The following is a 16,783-nucleotide window of genomic DNA, read 5'->3' as shown; positions in this document are numbered from 1 at the left end:
CTCCCTGTATACCTCACATACATGATACCTCCACCCTGTGCACCTCACATACCTGATACCTCATCCCAGGATACCTCACACACTTGATACCTCCTCCTTGTATACCTCACATACCTGATACCTCCTCCCTTTATACCTCACATACCTGATACCTCCTCCCTGTACACTTCACATACCTTATACCTCCTCCCTGTACACCTCACATACCTGATACTTCCTCCCTGTATACCTCACATACCTGATACCCTCCCTGTATACCTCACATACCTGATACCCCACCCCTGTACACCTCACATACCTTATACCTCCTCCCTGTACACCTCACATACCTGATTCCTCCTCCCTGTATACCTCACAAACCTAATACCTCCTCCCTGTATACCTCACATACCTGATACCCCACCCTGTACACCTCACATACCTAATACCTCCTCCCTGTACACCTCACATACCTAATACCTCCTTCCTGTATACCTCACATACTTGATACCTCCTGTCTGTATACCTCACATATCTCACACCTCCTCCTTGTATACCTTACATACCTGATACCCCAACCCTGTACACCTCACATCCCTAATACCTCCTCCCTGTACCCCTCACATACCTAATACCTCCTCCCTGTACACCTCACATACCTGATACCTCCTCCCTGTATACCTCACATACCTGATACCTCCTCCCTGTACACCTCACATACCTGATTCCTCCTCCCTGTACACCTCACATACCGGATACCCCACCCCTGTACACCTCACATACCTAATACCTCCTCCCTGTACACCTCACATACCTGATACCTCCTCCCTGTATACCTCACATACCTGATACCCTCCCTGTATACCTCACATACCTGATACCTCAACCATGTACACCTCACATACCTGATACGTCCTCCCTGTATACCTCACATACCTGATACCCCACCCCTGTACACCTCACATACCTGATACCTCCTCCCTGTATACCTCACATACCTGATACCTCCTCCCTGTATACCTCACATACCTAATACCTCCTCCCTGTATATCTCACATACCTGATACCCCACCCCTGTACACCTCACATACCTGATACCTCCTCCCTGTATACCTCACATACCTGATACCTCCTCCCTGTATACCTCACATACCTAATACCTCCTCCCTCTATACCTCACATACTTGATACCTCTTCCAAGGACACCTCACATACCTGATACCTCCATCCTGTACACCTAACATACCTGATACCTCTCCCTGTACACTACACATACCTGATACCTCCTCCCTGTACACCTCACATACCCGATACCTCCATCCTTTACACCTCACATTCCTGATACCTCCTCCCTGCACACCTCACATACCTGATACCTCCTCCCTGTACACCTCACATACCTGATACCTCCTCCCTGCACACCCCACAAACCTGATACCTCCATCCTGTACACCTCACATTTCTGATACCTCCTCCCTGTACACCTCACATACCTGATACCTCCTCCCTGTTCACCTCACATACCCGATACCTCCTCCCTGTACACCTCACATACCTGATACCCTCTCCCTGAACACCTCACATACCTGATACCTCCTCCCTGTACACCCAACATACCTGATACCTCCATCCTGTACACCTCACATACCTGATACCTCCTCCCTGTACACCTCACATACCCGATACCTCCTCCCTGTACACCTCACATACCTTATACCCTCTCCCTGCACACCTCACATACCCGATACCTCCTCCCTGTACACCTCACATACCTTATACCCTCTCCCTGTACACCTCACATACCTTATACCACCTCTCTGTAAAGTTCACATACCCGATACCTCCATCCTGTACACCTCACATACCCGATACCTCCATCCTGTACACCTCACATACCTGATACCTCCTCCCTGTACACCTCACATACCCGATACCTCCTCCCTGTACACCTCACATACCTGATACCCCCTCCCTGCACACCTCACATAACTGATACCCTCCCTGTACACCTCACACACCCGATACCTCCTCCCAGTACATCTCACACACCTGATACGTCTCTCTGTACACCTCACATATCTGATACCTCCTCCCAGTACATATCACAAACCTGATACGTCTCCCTATACACCTCACATACCTGATACCTCCTCCCTGTTTACCTCACATACCCGATACCTCCTCCCTGTTCACCTCACATACCTGATACCTCCTCCCAGTACATCTCACATACCTGATACCTCCTCCCTGTATACCTCACATACCTGATACCTCCTCCCTATACACCTCACATACCTGATACCTCCTCCCTGTATACCTCACATACCTGATACCTCCTCCCTGTACGCCTCACTGATACCCTCTCCCTGTAAAGCTCACATACCTGATACCTCTTCCCTCTATACCTCACATACCTGATACCTCCTCCCTGGACACCTCACATACCTGATACCTCCTCCCAGTTTTCCTTCCCATACAAATCATACAAGTAGTTATTGCAGTTATTTGATCACGTATTAATCATTCTGAGACAATCATAAAATGTCGAGTTTCAAGGCAGATAACTCGTGTTGCCCTTCAGTCGCGTCAACGTGAGACAAGCTTCATTTTCATGTGTTATTCATTGTTACCTGTCCGGTCTGTATGTGTGACGTGTTCAGGTGTGTGATATAGGAGCTTAATCTTGAATACACATAAAATGTGACCATTACAAATGCCATAAACTGAGTCTATAGTACGATCAGGGTGATTCAATGGCAGGACTAGAAACAAGCGAGTATGTATACTTTGGCACAAACGTATGTAGATAATTTATGACAGGCAGCGTGCGTAACACGTGCCAGTTTCGGAAAATAAAACATTTTAAAAAGGGGCAATAATATGTTAATTTCACTTGTGATTATATAATCGTTGAAAATAATGCACATAATTTTATTCAACTGCCCCGAGCATAAAAGATCATGCAGTCACATTTGAACATTTCCGCAGATGTGGAACAAAATGCATATGTGTTCACAGCAGTCACTATTCATAGTTTAACTGCGAATACATGTACAACTTCAGTCAAAACGTCATACATAATGTTGTAGCATTACTAAATGGATTGGCATCCTCTACTTTCGTTTCGAGTCTATAAAGACTGGTCTTGCGATCGCGTGTGTATATTGCGTCAGACGCCGCCGTGAGAAGAACTTGTCTGACGGTGAGCTGCAGTTGTACAGGTCGACAACGTCGAAGTGAGTTCCGTCATGGCTGATGCTAAAGACCCCCATGTCCAGGTTGAGGATGAGGTCACCCCGTGGACTGTCCAGAGCGTGTCCCAGAAAGGCGTGGACTACAACAAGCTCATAGGTAGGACCCTTCCATTGACTTTCATAGGTTTCGCCTTAGGAACGCAAATCGACACAGCAGCTATTTAACAGTCAAACTAATTGATGAGGATAACAGGGATAACACAAGTATTTTCAAATGCCGTCATTCATCATTAGAACGTAACACACGGAAAACTTCGTCCAGAGATAACTGATTGCTGTATCACATGTATATGCGACATGGGTATGGCAAGTTAGAAATTAGACTTTTTCACTTCTTCATTATGTTTGAGTATTAGAACGTAGATATGTCAGTGAACACGTGTCAAGTTCTTATTGCGTCGTATATATATGTTTAACCTTGAATAATGTTTTGGGGAAGTTTCATTTTCAATCCTTATATCACGTACATTGTAAAGTAGAATGCATTGGCCCATGACTATCGCCTCGCTGAACAATCAAACAATCGCGACTCTTGGAAATCAATGGCCGTTTTCCCAATTCCTCGGGAATTAGTGCTGACGTGACGTGGCGTGTCTCATGTAAACATAGGCGTTAACGGTTAACACTTGATGTGTAATATATAGAAGTATTGCAGTATTCACCAAATATTGTACTGACAATATGAAAGACGGCAGACTCCATAAAGGACACCTGTTTGGATACGCACAATGTATTGTAATTTTTGACATTTAATACGGTCGAAATAGTGAAACAGAAGGTTAAATTAGTTTGGTATACGTGTCTCTGTCTGTTTTGTTCTATGTAACATTGACTCAAAATCCAAAATACAGCACATTTACATACATATGTATTCTTTGATTTTAAGGTGACTGAATAAAGAATGTTGGTTCGGTCTCTAAGCAGGGCGGTTCATGTTTATACACAAGTTTATGTGACCGTTATGTCAGTTTGGGAAGCATGACATTTTAACGAGACCAAAAATTGTTCAAAAGTGGCAGTTTCACTTTGGCAACATGTACAAAAAGTACAATTTTCCAACGCTAATTCCAATCATACAAAATGCTTTTGTTGCTATTAGTGTATGCAAAGCTTTATTGGTTGTTAAGCGAGCACCTGGAGTCATACCTGATTTTCAGTGAACCATTCATTTGATGTTCACAGCTATTTTGCTTTTTACTCCCGATGGAATGTGTTTCGTCGGATAATCTATTATTCTGGTTTTTCTTTGGTATTGACGTGGTACTTGTTTTGGTAACTATTATACAAGTTTTGTTGATTTCAAGAAACATGGAGAGTTACGCGGATGTGAGTGGTCGCGAGATAGAGTGTGTATATATCACCTAGTCTTCTACAAACAGATGTATCGTCTTAAAACAGTATGAGTTTGTATATATACTCCTTGTATTTTTTCTGCAAGGTTAAAACTACGCACGGCGAGTACCTATCATTTAGGAATATGTCGTATTAGTTTACAATATGACAAGTATTTTTCACTTAAATTCAATTCTGCATTAGGTGTTCGAAGTCTTTCATCTGTCCTATATTTGTAAACCGGTTTTCATGTATTTAAATCCTGCTCTTTGCCAGTTTGAGGAAGTGGTAATATGTTAAATTCGTACAAATTTAATAATAACTTGTTGTTGAAATCCATGTAATTTCATTTCATTTCATTTTATAGTACTAAGGGTTATGATCACATCTTTCAAAAATATTTTTTAAATTTTTATTTTTTTTAGCGGGGTTTGGGTGGGGGATTTTTTATTGTTCCCTGAGTTGTGGAGTTATACAGTATTCCGTCAAAACATATTTCGGATTGCATGGAATGACACAATACACTCCAAAATATGTTAATAATTGCCATACTTATGTTTGGAAACTGTCAAGATGAAACTTATCGATTGCAAGTATGGAGGAATAAATTGAATCGGTAGATGTTGAAAATATTATTGTAAGGAAACCATTTAACTTTCATGAATGTAATGATGAAGTTTCAAATTTCTCTTTGTATAGTTATTTATCGACACCTTGATTTTTCTGTTTTGTCACGTTTTCCAGACAATATATAATTAATCAGCAAACAACTGATAGTTTTGAAAAAAAGAATTCATTGCCGGGTACGCTATTCATTTTTTCACGGAAGTATTTCGTTGATCTTTGATAATTGTCTAGCTAAGATCATATTTACCATGAAGTTCGCATTAATTGAAAAACATTATACCAAGATGTTTCAAAGGCTCTTTCGAACAAAAAAAAGGAACAGTGTTCATGGAACATGTCGAAATTAACATGTTAAAATCTTTTGTGGATAATCTGAACTGTGAACTATGAACTGATGTGAAGTTAACAAATTGATTCCCTATAACTATTATTTCATATTGGTTTCTAATATATATATTTTGGTTGTTAAGACTTTGCATTTCTGTATCGCCGAGCGTATGATACAAAGATACCATTCCATTTGTGTCGCTTTTTAAGACAAGGGAGGGTGAAGAACCGGAATCTTTTTGTGGAAATCTGGTATCATATATTTTTGATTATGTAATTTCCTTTTTCACCCTCTTCTCACCATTTCGTTTTACTTCTAAGAATAATGCCCTTTATGTTTCTTGTCTATTTTTTTCTCATTTACCTCTTTGGGTTTTAAGATTTTGATCCGCATAGTTTAGCGTATAATATGAAGATTCCATTTCGTTTACGTTGTTTTTGTTTTTAATCTTGTTCCTTTTCATTATTCAGTCTTTTTTTGACAATTGAGTATGAAATGATTTCTGATCTTAATTACTTTTATTTTTATTTGGTCATTAATTTGAGTTTATTGTATCATCTAATTTACCTGATACAATACTATTCCTATTCTTTGAAGATTTCTAAAAAATCTTCGTAGTAATATTTCTCATTTGTGTTTTTTCTCTTTCTTTTTTACATTGTTCAGTGAAATTCTGACTCTAAATAGCTACTTCAGATGATTTTCCGAATGAATATTTTTTTCATTTTATATTTCCTTATTTGTGACTACCCTCGTTATAACCTGAATAACGCGTGATTATTGAAATGTCTGTCATAAAATAAAACAACCATTTTCCATCTCGCCAGACAAATTTGGCAGCGTAAGAATAACGGAGGACCTCATCAAGAGAATTGAACGTGTGACAGGGAAGAAACCACACCGTTTCCTCACAAGAGAAATATTCTTCTCACACCGGTATTGTCATCTCTTCACATCATTATCATGACGCTGTTTAGTATCAGGAATATATCTAAAATGTTAAAAAAGCAATAATAATAACGAAATTAGTAATGATAGTAGTAGTTGTTGTTGTAGTTGTAGATGTAACAAGAATAATGAAAATTGGACACTTTGATACTAGTACAATTTACCAATTGTACTTGACACATTGTTAAGGAATGACATGGGCCTTTTAGATCTCTTACGTTGTTAGTGGTCATAAGTTTCTTAAATTGGGACAGGTTTGGAAATTTAAGATAATGCCTATTTGCGAGTTCATATCGTTGTTTGAGAAATGCTTCACATCGAAATATATAATGAAATTCATCTCTCACAAAGTCACTTAGCCTAACCACCCGATCCCGGTAGTAGTAGTAGTAGTAGTAGTAGTAGTAGTAGTAGCAACAGCAGCATCAGTAGTAGTAGTAGTAGTAGTAGTTGTAGTAGTAGTAGTGGTAGTAGTAGTAGTAGTAGTAGTAGTAGTAGTAGTAGTAGTAGTAGTAGTAGTAGTAGTTTTTAAAAAAACTGTCCTTATCCACCAGTAACGTCCTATATCCTACACAGAGAGCTAGGCCAGGTCCTGGACATGTATGAGAAGAAGCAGCCGTTCTACCTGTACACTGGCCGCGGACCATCTTCAGAGGCCATGCACCTGGGCCATCTAATACCATTCATCTTCACTAAGTGAGTCAATCATACAAGTTGATATGATACGATGACCTTATACACTACATGAGTCAATAATATCTGATAATACATCACAGCGACATTGATGAACCTCATACCAGGTATTTTCACTGTCGTTCTGATGAGTGACATGCAGTACTTTTTCAGATCTTATTGACAAAGAGCTAAGTCAAGTCCTGGTCATGTATGAGACGAACCAGCCCATCTGCCTCTACACCGGCCGTAGGTCATCATAAACGCACCTGGGTCATCTAATACCATTCATCCTCACATCATTTCTTTTCACTGTCGTTCTATTAGTTACGTGCAGTACTATCTCAGCTCTTCTTGAAACAAAGTTGACTTTTGGGGACAAACATTGTATCGTTGTTTTCCAAAACATCATTCACGGTTATAGAATGTCGCTATGTTCAAACACTAACTTTATAAATACACAGGTTATAATAGTGTTGAAACGTGAGATATATGAAATAGCTGAATGGGCAATATTTCAGATGGCTACAGGATACTTTCGACGTTCCGTTGGTGATCCAGATGACAGATGATGAGAAATTCCTGTGGAGGGACCTGGAACTGGAGGAGGCACACCGCCTCGCGCATGAGAACGCCAAGGACATCATCGCTTGTGGATTTGACCTTGACAAGACTTTCATCTTCAGCGATCTGGAATATGTTGGGTAAGCCATGTTTCCAAAGCAAACATTGTTGTCGTTGTCGTAACATATTCCATGATTATGAGAATACTGGTGGTATAATGATCTAAAGAGCTTCATTTTGTTGTGTTGTTTCGTTACTCAGTGTCAGGCTTGTCAACATAATACCCATGTTAAAGGTGGTCACCGTCCATAAATTGAATTTATATATTAACAGTGTGGGGAAAGTATATTTTCGTCCTTCAGAATCAATGATATCCAAGTTCAAATTTATATTGTTTGTTTAGAGGCTCCATTGAATTTTACAAGAATATCTGTCGAGTGGAGAAGCTGGTCACAGTCAATCAAGCCAAGGGAATATTTGGCTTCACAGACAGCGACTGTATCGGCCAGATCAGTTTCCCGGCCATCCAGGCGGCGCCCAGCTTCAGCTCCTCTTTCCCACAGATCTTCAACGGAAGGAGTGACGTTCCCTGCCTCATCCCCTGCGCAATAGATCAGGTAGCCGACAATTTGTTCATCAGATATCTAGATATTTATATCCATAATGCTGAGACTTATACCGTTCAACTCAACAATCGTTCATGCGTGTACCCTTTTTACTTGAGCACAAACAAGATATTTTTGTTAAAATGTTGGCAGGACCCGTATTTCCGGATGACACGTGATGCGGCACCCCGGATGAAATGCCACAAACCAGCCCTGATTCACTCCGTATTCTTTCCTGCTCTGAAGGGGGCTAAAGGGAAGATGAGTTCCAGTGACCCAACATCTTCAATTTTCCTCACTGACTCGGAAAAGGATATTGCTGACAAGGTGAGATAATAACTGAACGTGCTTGAACATATGTGGATAGAAAGGGTAGTAAATATGTGTAGGAAGGTTCAACTGGTTGTGATAATTATTGTTACAGTTAAAAAGAAAGAAGCACACATTGTTTGACGTATTTCTTTGCAGATTAACAAGTTCGCATTTTCAGGCGGCCAAGACACAAAAGAGGATCAGGAAAAACATGGTGGCGACTGTTCCATTGATGTGTCCTACCAGTATCTCAGGTTCTTCCTGGACGATGATGCTAAGCTGAAACGTATCGAAGAGGTGAGTGTGGCAGTAGTTTGGTGTGGATTACACAACTAATGGGGTGGGACGTAGGTTAGCTTTATACATGTACATCTCTATCGTCAGGAAAATTTCAGGATGTTTCAGGAAAATTTACTGTTCTCAGTAAACTTCTGATGGCATTTGCTTTTATTTTTGACATATTGTCCCGAAACTGTTAAGACAGAGATGGACCGGGTTAGAAAAGGTCTTCAGCAATCCATGCTTGCCGTAATTGGTGGCTAACGGAATCGGGTGGTAATGCATGGTTGATGCATATCATCGTTTTTCAATTGCCCAGATCGATGCTTATGGTGTCAATTACTAGATTGTCTGGTCATGATTCGATTTTTTACAGACCGCCGTCATATAGCTGGAATATTGCTGCGTTAAACAACAAACAAACAAACGAAGATAGAGATACAACTATGATTGTGTTCACTGCGTTTAGTAGCAAATGTCCCATGGATTAAGGAATGAAGTTGTTCCTTACGTTTGTAATGTGGAATAATTGTGTAAAAAGTAAACACAATTGAACGTTCTTTTGAGTTTTTGTGAAGCCACATATTCAAATACTTTCTGTGAGTATAAAGTAAGTCCTAACTTGGTTGTATTAAGGAATATGTTTGATGTTTGAAACAGCGATTTGGTGGTACGTTTACTCGATACCAAGACTATCTTCACGCACTGCATTTGCATGTAGAGGGAGAAGAGATGTGAAGGGAGTGAATGTGAGACTTTAAGCAAGCAATTATAGGTATTGGAGGCACTACCACAACATGATTAAATGACTGTACAGTTGCGTTAAGTTAAGTATACACTATGCTATAAGTACCGACACGAAGGCTAGAGATCGTGCTCGAGGACATACTTGGAAGATCCTGGCTCCAAATGACTTCATTACTTTGGCTTCCAGTCATCAGACGACGTTGTTTCATTGTGCTCCAGTTACTTGTGGCATGACATCGCAGCTAAACAGTTTTTATTACCAACCAGCAAACTCACATCACCTATGCTTTTTTGTAAGGACCTCCATTACCATATTGTTATATGCTGTATCGTTGTATTGCGTGACCATCTCACATTATCACCTTTTTCACTTTTTGGACATATTGGAGGTGTTGTCCACATGTCATGTCATTCTATTTCCTTTTCGTTCTGTGTTATTGTTATTTCGATTGTGGCTATATCGCAATATCGCTATATCGTATCGCAATATTGACTCTTACTGTCATTATAGACTACGATGCAGCGATGCCCCCTTTCGTCCAGCATATCCAACACATGTTCTATTTTGTATGGCCAGTAGTCATTGAAAGACAACGGAAGTTTACTTTTATGTTGCAGCGGTACACCAGTGGACAGATGATGACAGGAGAGCTGAAGCAAGAGCTCATCAAGGTCCTTCAGACACTGGTTTCCGGTCATCGTGAGCGGCGTGCACAAGTCTCCGACGCCATGGTGAACTACTACATGACGCCCCGGAAACTCAAGTACAACTACACCGACCCATCTAAGCCCCTGGGCACTTGCTGAGGAGAAACACTCCGATAGATAGGGAATGGTCATTGTGGGTTAATATGTTCCTATTTCCTGATTTCAAAGATACGTACATCCAGTTTATAAGGCCTTTTCTCACAGCGCACTCGTTCTTTATCTTTTAAATCTGTATTCTCGATTCAGAAATACATGGAAATCATATTTTCTTCTACTGCATATACGTAGAACATGTTAGGAGCAAAAGCAAGGCGTATGCAGCACAAATAGTTGGTAATCGTGTAAAACAGTTTCAGGAAACCTTTTTCAACAAGTTAGAATACTTGTAGAATACACTGCTTAAACTTTGTCGTGCAACTTGGAACGCCGAGGATGACAGTTGGAATCATGTATTTGGTGTATTATTCATGCAATGACGAATGGGTTATAAAACGTTTATAAAATCCGATTCAATTTTGGGTCGTAATCCATTGAATTGTGTAAGAAAACAACTTGCTTAAAATGAAATTCTACTACCTTTCTTGTTTGAATTTGGAGCATTTGTCTCGGGTTTTGTAAGCTATTTTCAAAGTACCTGTATACATGTAGAGACGAGAGACATTCAAACTTGAGCAAATTGGCAAAATGGATTTTGTGTTGTCGGTCACTCCTATTACTTAGACATTGAATTACAATAAATATGAACTAAAATCCTACATGTTGTTGAATGTCAGTCAAAATCGAAAAGAACTTGCAATTTGCGCCCTGTTTAAATCCTACTATCTGAATAAATGTGTAAAATCTCAGTTTATGCTTTGTTTACTGTCAACATTTGAATACGTTTTACATTTATTGGATATTAACAAGGTCCCAGCATGCAGACAAGGATTCTTATGCTTATGGTTTCAAATACTTTTCACCGCTATATTGCATTTTACGCCTATTGGAAGCTGTTTCGTGGGAAAATCGAGGTTGGTTTTTCTCTAGCACTGAATTTTTATATTTCTACAACAATGGTTGTTTACGTCATGAGTATTGGTTGATTACAACATCTGGTCATACATATTACCAAACAAAATTGTGTTATACCTGTACTGTCTTGGTTTTATTTGACATGGATATTTTAGATTGACTTGGGCACACATTTCAGCAAGAGGTGATTTAACTTACATGTTGATTTTGTCGTAACTGCGTTTGTGGGTTAACTGAGCCCCACTATAGTCACCTATTTTATTGTCGTTCAGTGTCGTCATGGGCAAGGTAAGCCATGACTTAGCAACTCGCTTGGTCAGAATCGGCTCATCTTAGTCAAGGAGTACTAGTGATTTGTCTATCGACTCTTACTCCGAACTGTAGGTTATATACACAAATCATATGTTTCACCTATGCACCTTGCACCCACCAGGTTCGAGTATAACCTTTCTTTGTCATTTGTGACAATGCCTCAATTTGATTCGATGAAAGTTAGACCTGGCCACGGACTCATGTGTGTCATAATCGGAAATATACCGAAGCCTAGAATTTCACCTGGTTCTATTTCGAGAGCCATTGAACGCCGCCCATTGAAGTGAAATTGAATATCACACAGGGATTTAATCTCTTGTGCGTTTTGATCGAACAAAGCGAGTGTGCATGTGAGTGCTTTTTCGGCCATGGGCTATGAAGATTGAACAGTGTTGTTCGTGTTCACCATAACATGGTTGAAAATTCCAAGTAGAAAATTCAATATACTGATCTTTTGATTCCGAAAGAGCAAGATAATCCGATAAGTTCATAACCTGAGTGACTGACCAATGAAAATATTTAAAACATGTTTATGCGTAAGACACTTGTTAATCTTTACGCGTAAAGACTTTGACCAATGGTTTTACCAGTAGCATCAATCGCTTTTCGAGTAATGCATTTCTGTGTTTGGTCAATCTATCGGTTACATGTCTAGATACTGGCTACAGTCATCACGCGTCACCACACAAAATGATGAAAACGTTTTACCAAATCAACAAATGTCATAACTTAACCATGCAGCTGGAAAACTGCTCAGTGTAGCGTGAAGCAGCAAACAAGCAATAGTAGGCGTGGCTTCGGTATTACATTAAATCCCCTGAAAGGATTTTGATAAGTCATTGTGACATATGGTTGCGCCATGACGTGTTGCTCATAAACTTCACATACCTATGAAGTGATACATAGTGACTCAATGTTGACTCTCGTTGATGTTAGTTATTTGTCGATTTCCTCAAGAATCAAAGCATTTCTGAGGAAGTGAAGTTGAACAATGATCGTATATATTAGTCATTCATGGAATTCCTCAAGAATCAAATCATTTCTGAGGAAACAAAAGTTGAGCCGTGATCTATAAATACGTATGACAACCATCGGTGGAAACTACGATCTGTGGGAAAGAACTGAAAACGCTTGTGAAGTTAGGATTTCTATTCTAACAGTTTATAGAGAACATTCGTTTATTTCATTTTTAAAATCCCAAAAGGGACACGACATTAATATGTTATAACAGACACACAGAGAGGTGGGGGACTGAAACTTAGTCCGTTTGAGAACATGAACAGGTGTCGAAGACGATTAAACAGATTTATTAATTAAAATGACATTTCGATCAATGACAGCTACAGATATTAAATAATCTACTCACCTATCTTTCCAACCGTATATACATATACACTTCAGCACCACACAGATCAGTGTCCATCAATCTATACATTCCCCTTCAAGATCACTTCAGCACCACACAGATCAGTGCCCATCAATCTATACATTCTCCTTCGAGAACACTTCAGCACCACACAGATCAGTGTCCATCAATCTATACATTCCCCTTCAAGAACACTTCAGCACCACACAGATCAGTGCCCATCAATCTATACATTCCCCTTCGAGAACACTTCAGCACCACACAGATCAGTGTCCATCAATCTATACATTCCCCTTCAAGATCACTTCAGCACCACACAGATCAGTGTCCATCAATCTATACATTCTCCTTCGAGAACACTTCAGTACCACACAGATCAGTGTCCATCAATCTATACATTCCCCTTCAAGATCACTTCAGCACCACACAGATCAGTGTCCATCAATCTATACATTCCCCTTCAAGATCACTTCAGCACCACACAGATCAGTGCCCATCAATCTATACATTCCCCTTCAAGATCACTTCAGCACCACACAGATCAGTGTCCATCAATCTATATATCAATCTACATGTTTAGCTCAGCACAACGTGTTGATCAGAGTTCATCCATCTTTACACTCCCAACACTTCGAAAAACACAGAGTGGTGTCCATCTATCTGTACATGTACATCCGTAGATGCCTATACATGTACATCCGTAGATGCCTATACATGTACATCCGTACATGCATGTACACTTCAGCACAACACAGACCAGAGTCCTCTACATCTTCACATGGCAACAAAATGAAACGTGAAAGCAAAGGCTGGATCAGGAGGAGTAACAAAACATTAAATCATTGTTAAGTTTTAATCCTTTTAAAGCAAGTTTAATTACGTACACTGTTCACCTTTTATCTCACCTTTTACTCTTTTGGTGAGCAAATCCAAGGCATTTATACAGAGGTAGGAATATATGTCCATTTCTATTGTCACTATTATTTTTCAGGTTCGCCAGTAGAAACATTTTTTTAAATAAAAGTGACAAACCCTTTCCATATTCATCAGAAATCTATTCCAAAAGCAGAGTTGACTGTAAGATTCCGACTATATCATGAGCATGTGTTTATGAATTAATATCAAATAGTGGTGATAACAGGTTTCGCACAAAGGTGAGCGTATCCTGCCCTACCGGTGGTACCCGTCTCAAACACAAGCAAAGGCAAGTCAAGAGTTCACTCGAAAATGCACGGAAACATATGATATAAGTCAAAACAGGGAATTGCATGAATAATGTTGGGTCTTTTTGTCGAATTTGGAAATGTCCTCAACATGTCTGCAATAAAACGTTTTGGAAGCCGTACTGAGGCCTTGAATGTTGTAACCTTGGTCAAACAACTCCTGAGCACGAGTCGTATAGCGCTCTTTCAAATATTGGTAGAAAGAGCATGCACGATTGTATCACAAAAGTTGTGAAACGTAAACACAAAAGGCTGGAGCTGCTGGAATATTGCTCGCCATGAAGGGAAAGTTGACTATTGGAAGGTTGAAGTCATCCCTCTTGTCTTACAGTCTTCTGGAAAGTGTTGGGGTTTTTTCGATTCCTTTGCTTTAAGAAAGATATCCACAAGAAGGGGAGTACAGCTGGTGCCCATGGGGATGCCTACTTCTTCCCTAAATGTATTACCCCCCACATTGTACGTAGATATTATCAATGAAGTCCAGCATTTCACATATTGTTTTCTCAGTAAAGTTCATATGGCATTTGCTTTCAATTTTGACAATTAGACCTGACCCCCTGAAGAAAGATATGTAACTGCATCTGTGGTCACCACGTTTTAAACAAAAGCCCCTTGGATCAAGGAGTGAAGTCATAGTGGTGTCCAAAGTTGAAGAATCAAACGTTTTGACTGAACTGAAATTGGTTCTTTTCTGAGATTGTAAAACGTCTGTGAATATGCAGAAAGTCCTTCCTTGATTGTGTAAAGAAATATGGTTAATCGTTGAGACTTATTTGCTGGACCCAACTATATACATAGTCTCTCTGTTTGTACGGATTGTTATGGTAAGTGCAAAAGAAGAATGGACATGTCTTCAGGTTTTAGAGTTTATAGTTTTGATGTGTCACTTAAACCAAGTTCTCTTATACGATAGGGTAAAAAGATCATGTAATCGCACCACCATTTTCGGCCTTTTTCATTTTGTCTGTACAGGTAAATTTACCACGGGAGTAAATATGGTGCATTTTCCTTTCACATACATTTTCATATATAACTCACACACTGCATCAAAGTAAATTCTTTGAAACTGTCATCCAATCATAATATTCCGGCTATTAAATTGATAATTTTGAACAAAAACATTTTCACGAACAAAACGCACCGAAAGCAAAATATTTTTGTACCGATTCTACACTGTATTATCCTTGTCATGATCTTCAGCTAGATGTTTAGTAGAATTGAACTGCTTTGAAGGAAATGAGGTTTTGTATTTATTTCAGGTGAGTATACTTCATATGTTTTTCGTTGACCAAACGCCTATTCCTTGTATGTTCTTTGTTTAGTTTTTTTTAACGCTGCCCTGTAATCCACACAGACAGACGGTTTGAGGTACTAGGGACCTGTTCTGACAAGTATGATGCCCTATATCAGATCATGAAACCAGCAACTGGGGACAAGTGTGTTTTTAACAGCAGTGTTGAAGTTTTCGAAAGTATGCATAATATATCTAGTTAATATTTGAAAAAAAACAAGAAACACACACACACCCACACCCACCACTACACCCACAACCACACCCACACCCACAACCACAACCACAACCACAACCACACCCACAACCACAACCACAACCACAACCACAGCACACCCACACCCACACCCACAACCACAACCACAACCACAACCACACCCACACCCACACCCACACCCACACCCACACCCACACCCAACACCCCGTTTCAAGATGGTACAACTTTTGGACACATAACCTGGCCGCTTGATACATCATAAAGATATGTAGTGCAATATTCATATTTGATCATTTGTCAAAAGTTTACTTTCCTTTTCCCCATATCTATCATAAACATAGATAATTCAAAGCATCCACGAAGTGAAATAAATGAACCTTATAGGGACGCAACACAGACGTTAAAAACTTGATCCGTTTCGTTAATGCCATGTAGTCCACATATCCACATACATGGTATGCTGAAATTCAACTGTAACATGTGGTTCGACAATTACTTACTTACTTACTTACTTACTTTGGAGATTTAACGTGCGCTTTCCGACTGATGCGTATTTCGCACACGGGCCCGGCCAGGCCATTTAATGTGTTTCCGAAAGGGGCGAAGGTGGTCTGTGCAACCCAAGAGGGGGGTTTTAGGGGTTGCTTATATAGAATTTGGGAATTTTGAGATTTGGAATAGATGCCGATGGGATTGGGGAGGAGAACTAAGGGAGCTGGGTATGGTGGATGTTTGTTTGTTTATGTGATTTTGATTTGGTGAGTTATTGTGTTTTTAGATGCGTTTTATTAGTTCCGTTTTGATTAAGAATACGCCTAAGGCCTTGAAGTTTTCTAGTTTATTTTGTGGGTTTAGTATTGCTTCTAGAGTTAGAGCCTTGTTTAGATTGAGGGTGGTTTGTAATGCGGTTCGATGTGTTAGGTAGTGTGTGCAGTGGATGAGTGCGTGTTCTGGGGTTTCTGGTTGTTTGCAGTGTGGGCAGTTACCTGTAGTGTGTTTTTTAAATTT

General features: G+C 39.8%; 1 protein-coding gene across 1 annotated transcript; it reads left to right on the top strand.

Annotated features, from left to right (window-relative positions):
• The first annotated feature begins 3,114 nt into the window (after window positions 1-3,114).
• Window positions 3,115-11,200, top strand: LOC124148469 (tryptophan--tRNA ligase, cytoplasmic-like). Its single transcript, XM_046519567.2, has 8 exons — window positions 3,115-3,330; window positions 6,348-6,456; window positions 7,045-7,164; window positions 7,662-7,844; window positions 8,108-8,321; window positions 8,463-8,636; window positions 8,778-8,918; window positions 10,266-11,200. Exons 1-8 carry the CDS (start codon window positions 3,228-3,230, stop codon window positions 10,452-10,454), a joined length of 1,233 nt encoding a protein of 410 aa, XP_046375523.1. The 5' UTR covers window positions 3,115-3,227; the 3' UTR covers window positions 10,455-11,200.
• The last annotated feature ends 5,583 nt before the right edge of the window (window positions 11,201-16,783 follow it).

The sequence above is a fragment of the Haliotis rufescens genome, unplaced genomic scaffold (assembly GCF_023055435.1).
Source record: "Haliotis rufescens isolate VD_foot unplaced genomic scaffold, xgHalRufe1.0.p SCAF_3, whole genome shotgun sequence".
In the NCBI taxonomy this organism is placed as follows: domain Eukaryota; kingdom Metazoa; phylum Mollusca; class Gastropoda; order Lepetellida; family Haliotidae; genus Haliotis; species Haliotis rufescens.
This window is presented reverse-complemented; position numbering and strand designations above follow the sequence as displayed.

Coding starts and splice junctions, on each gene's coding strand:
- LOC124148469 (XM_046519567.2), top strand. CDS start 3,228: ATGGCTGATGCTAAAGACCCCCATGTCCAGGTTGAGGATGAGGTCACC. Junction 6,457..7,044: donor GAAATATTCTTCTCACACCG/GTATTGTCATCT, acceptor TATCCTACACAG/AGAGCTAGGCCAGGTCCTGG. Junction 8,322..8,462: donor TCCCCTGCGCAATAGATCAG/GTAGCCGACAAT, acceptor AAATGTTGGCAG/GACCCGTATTTCCGGATGAC.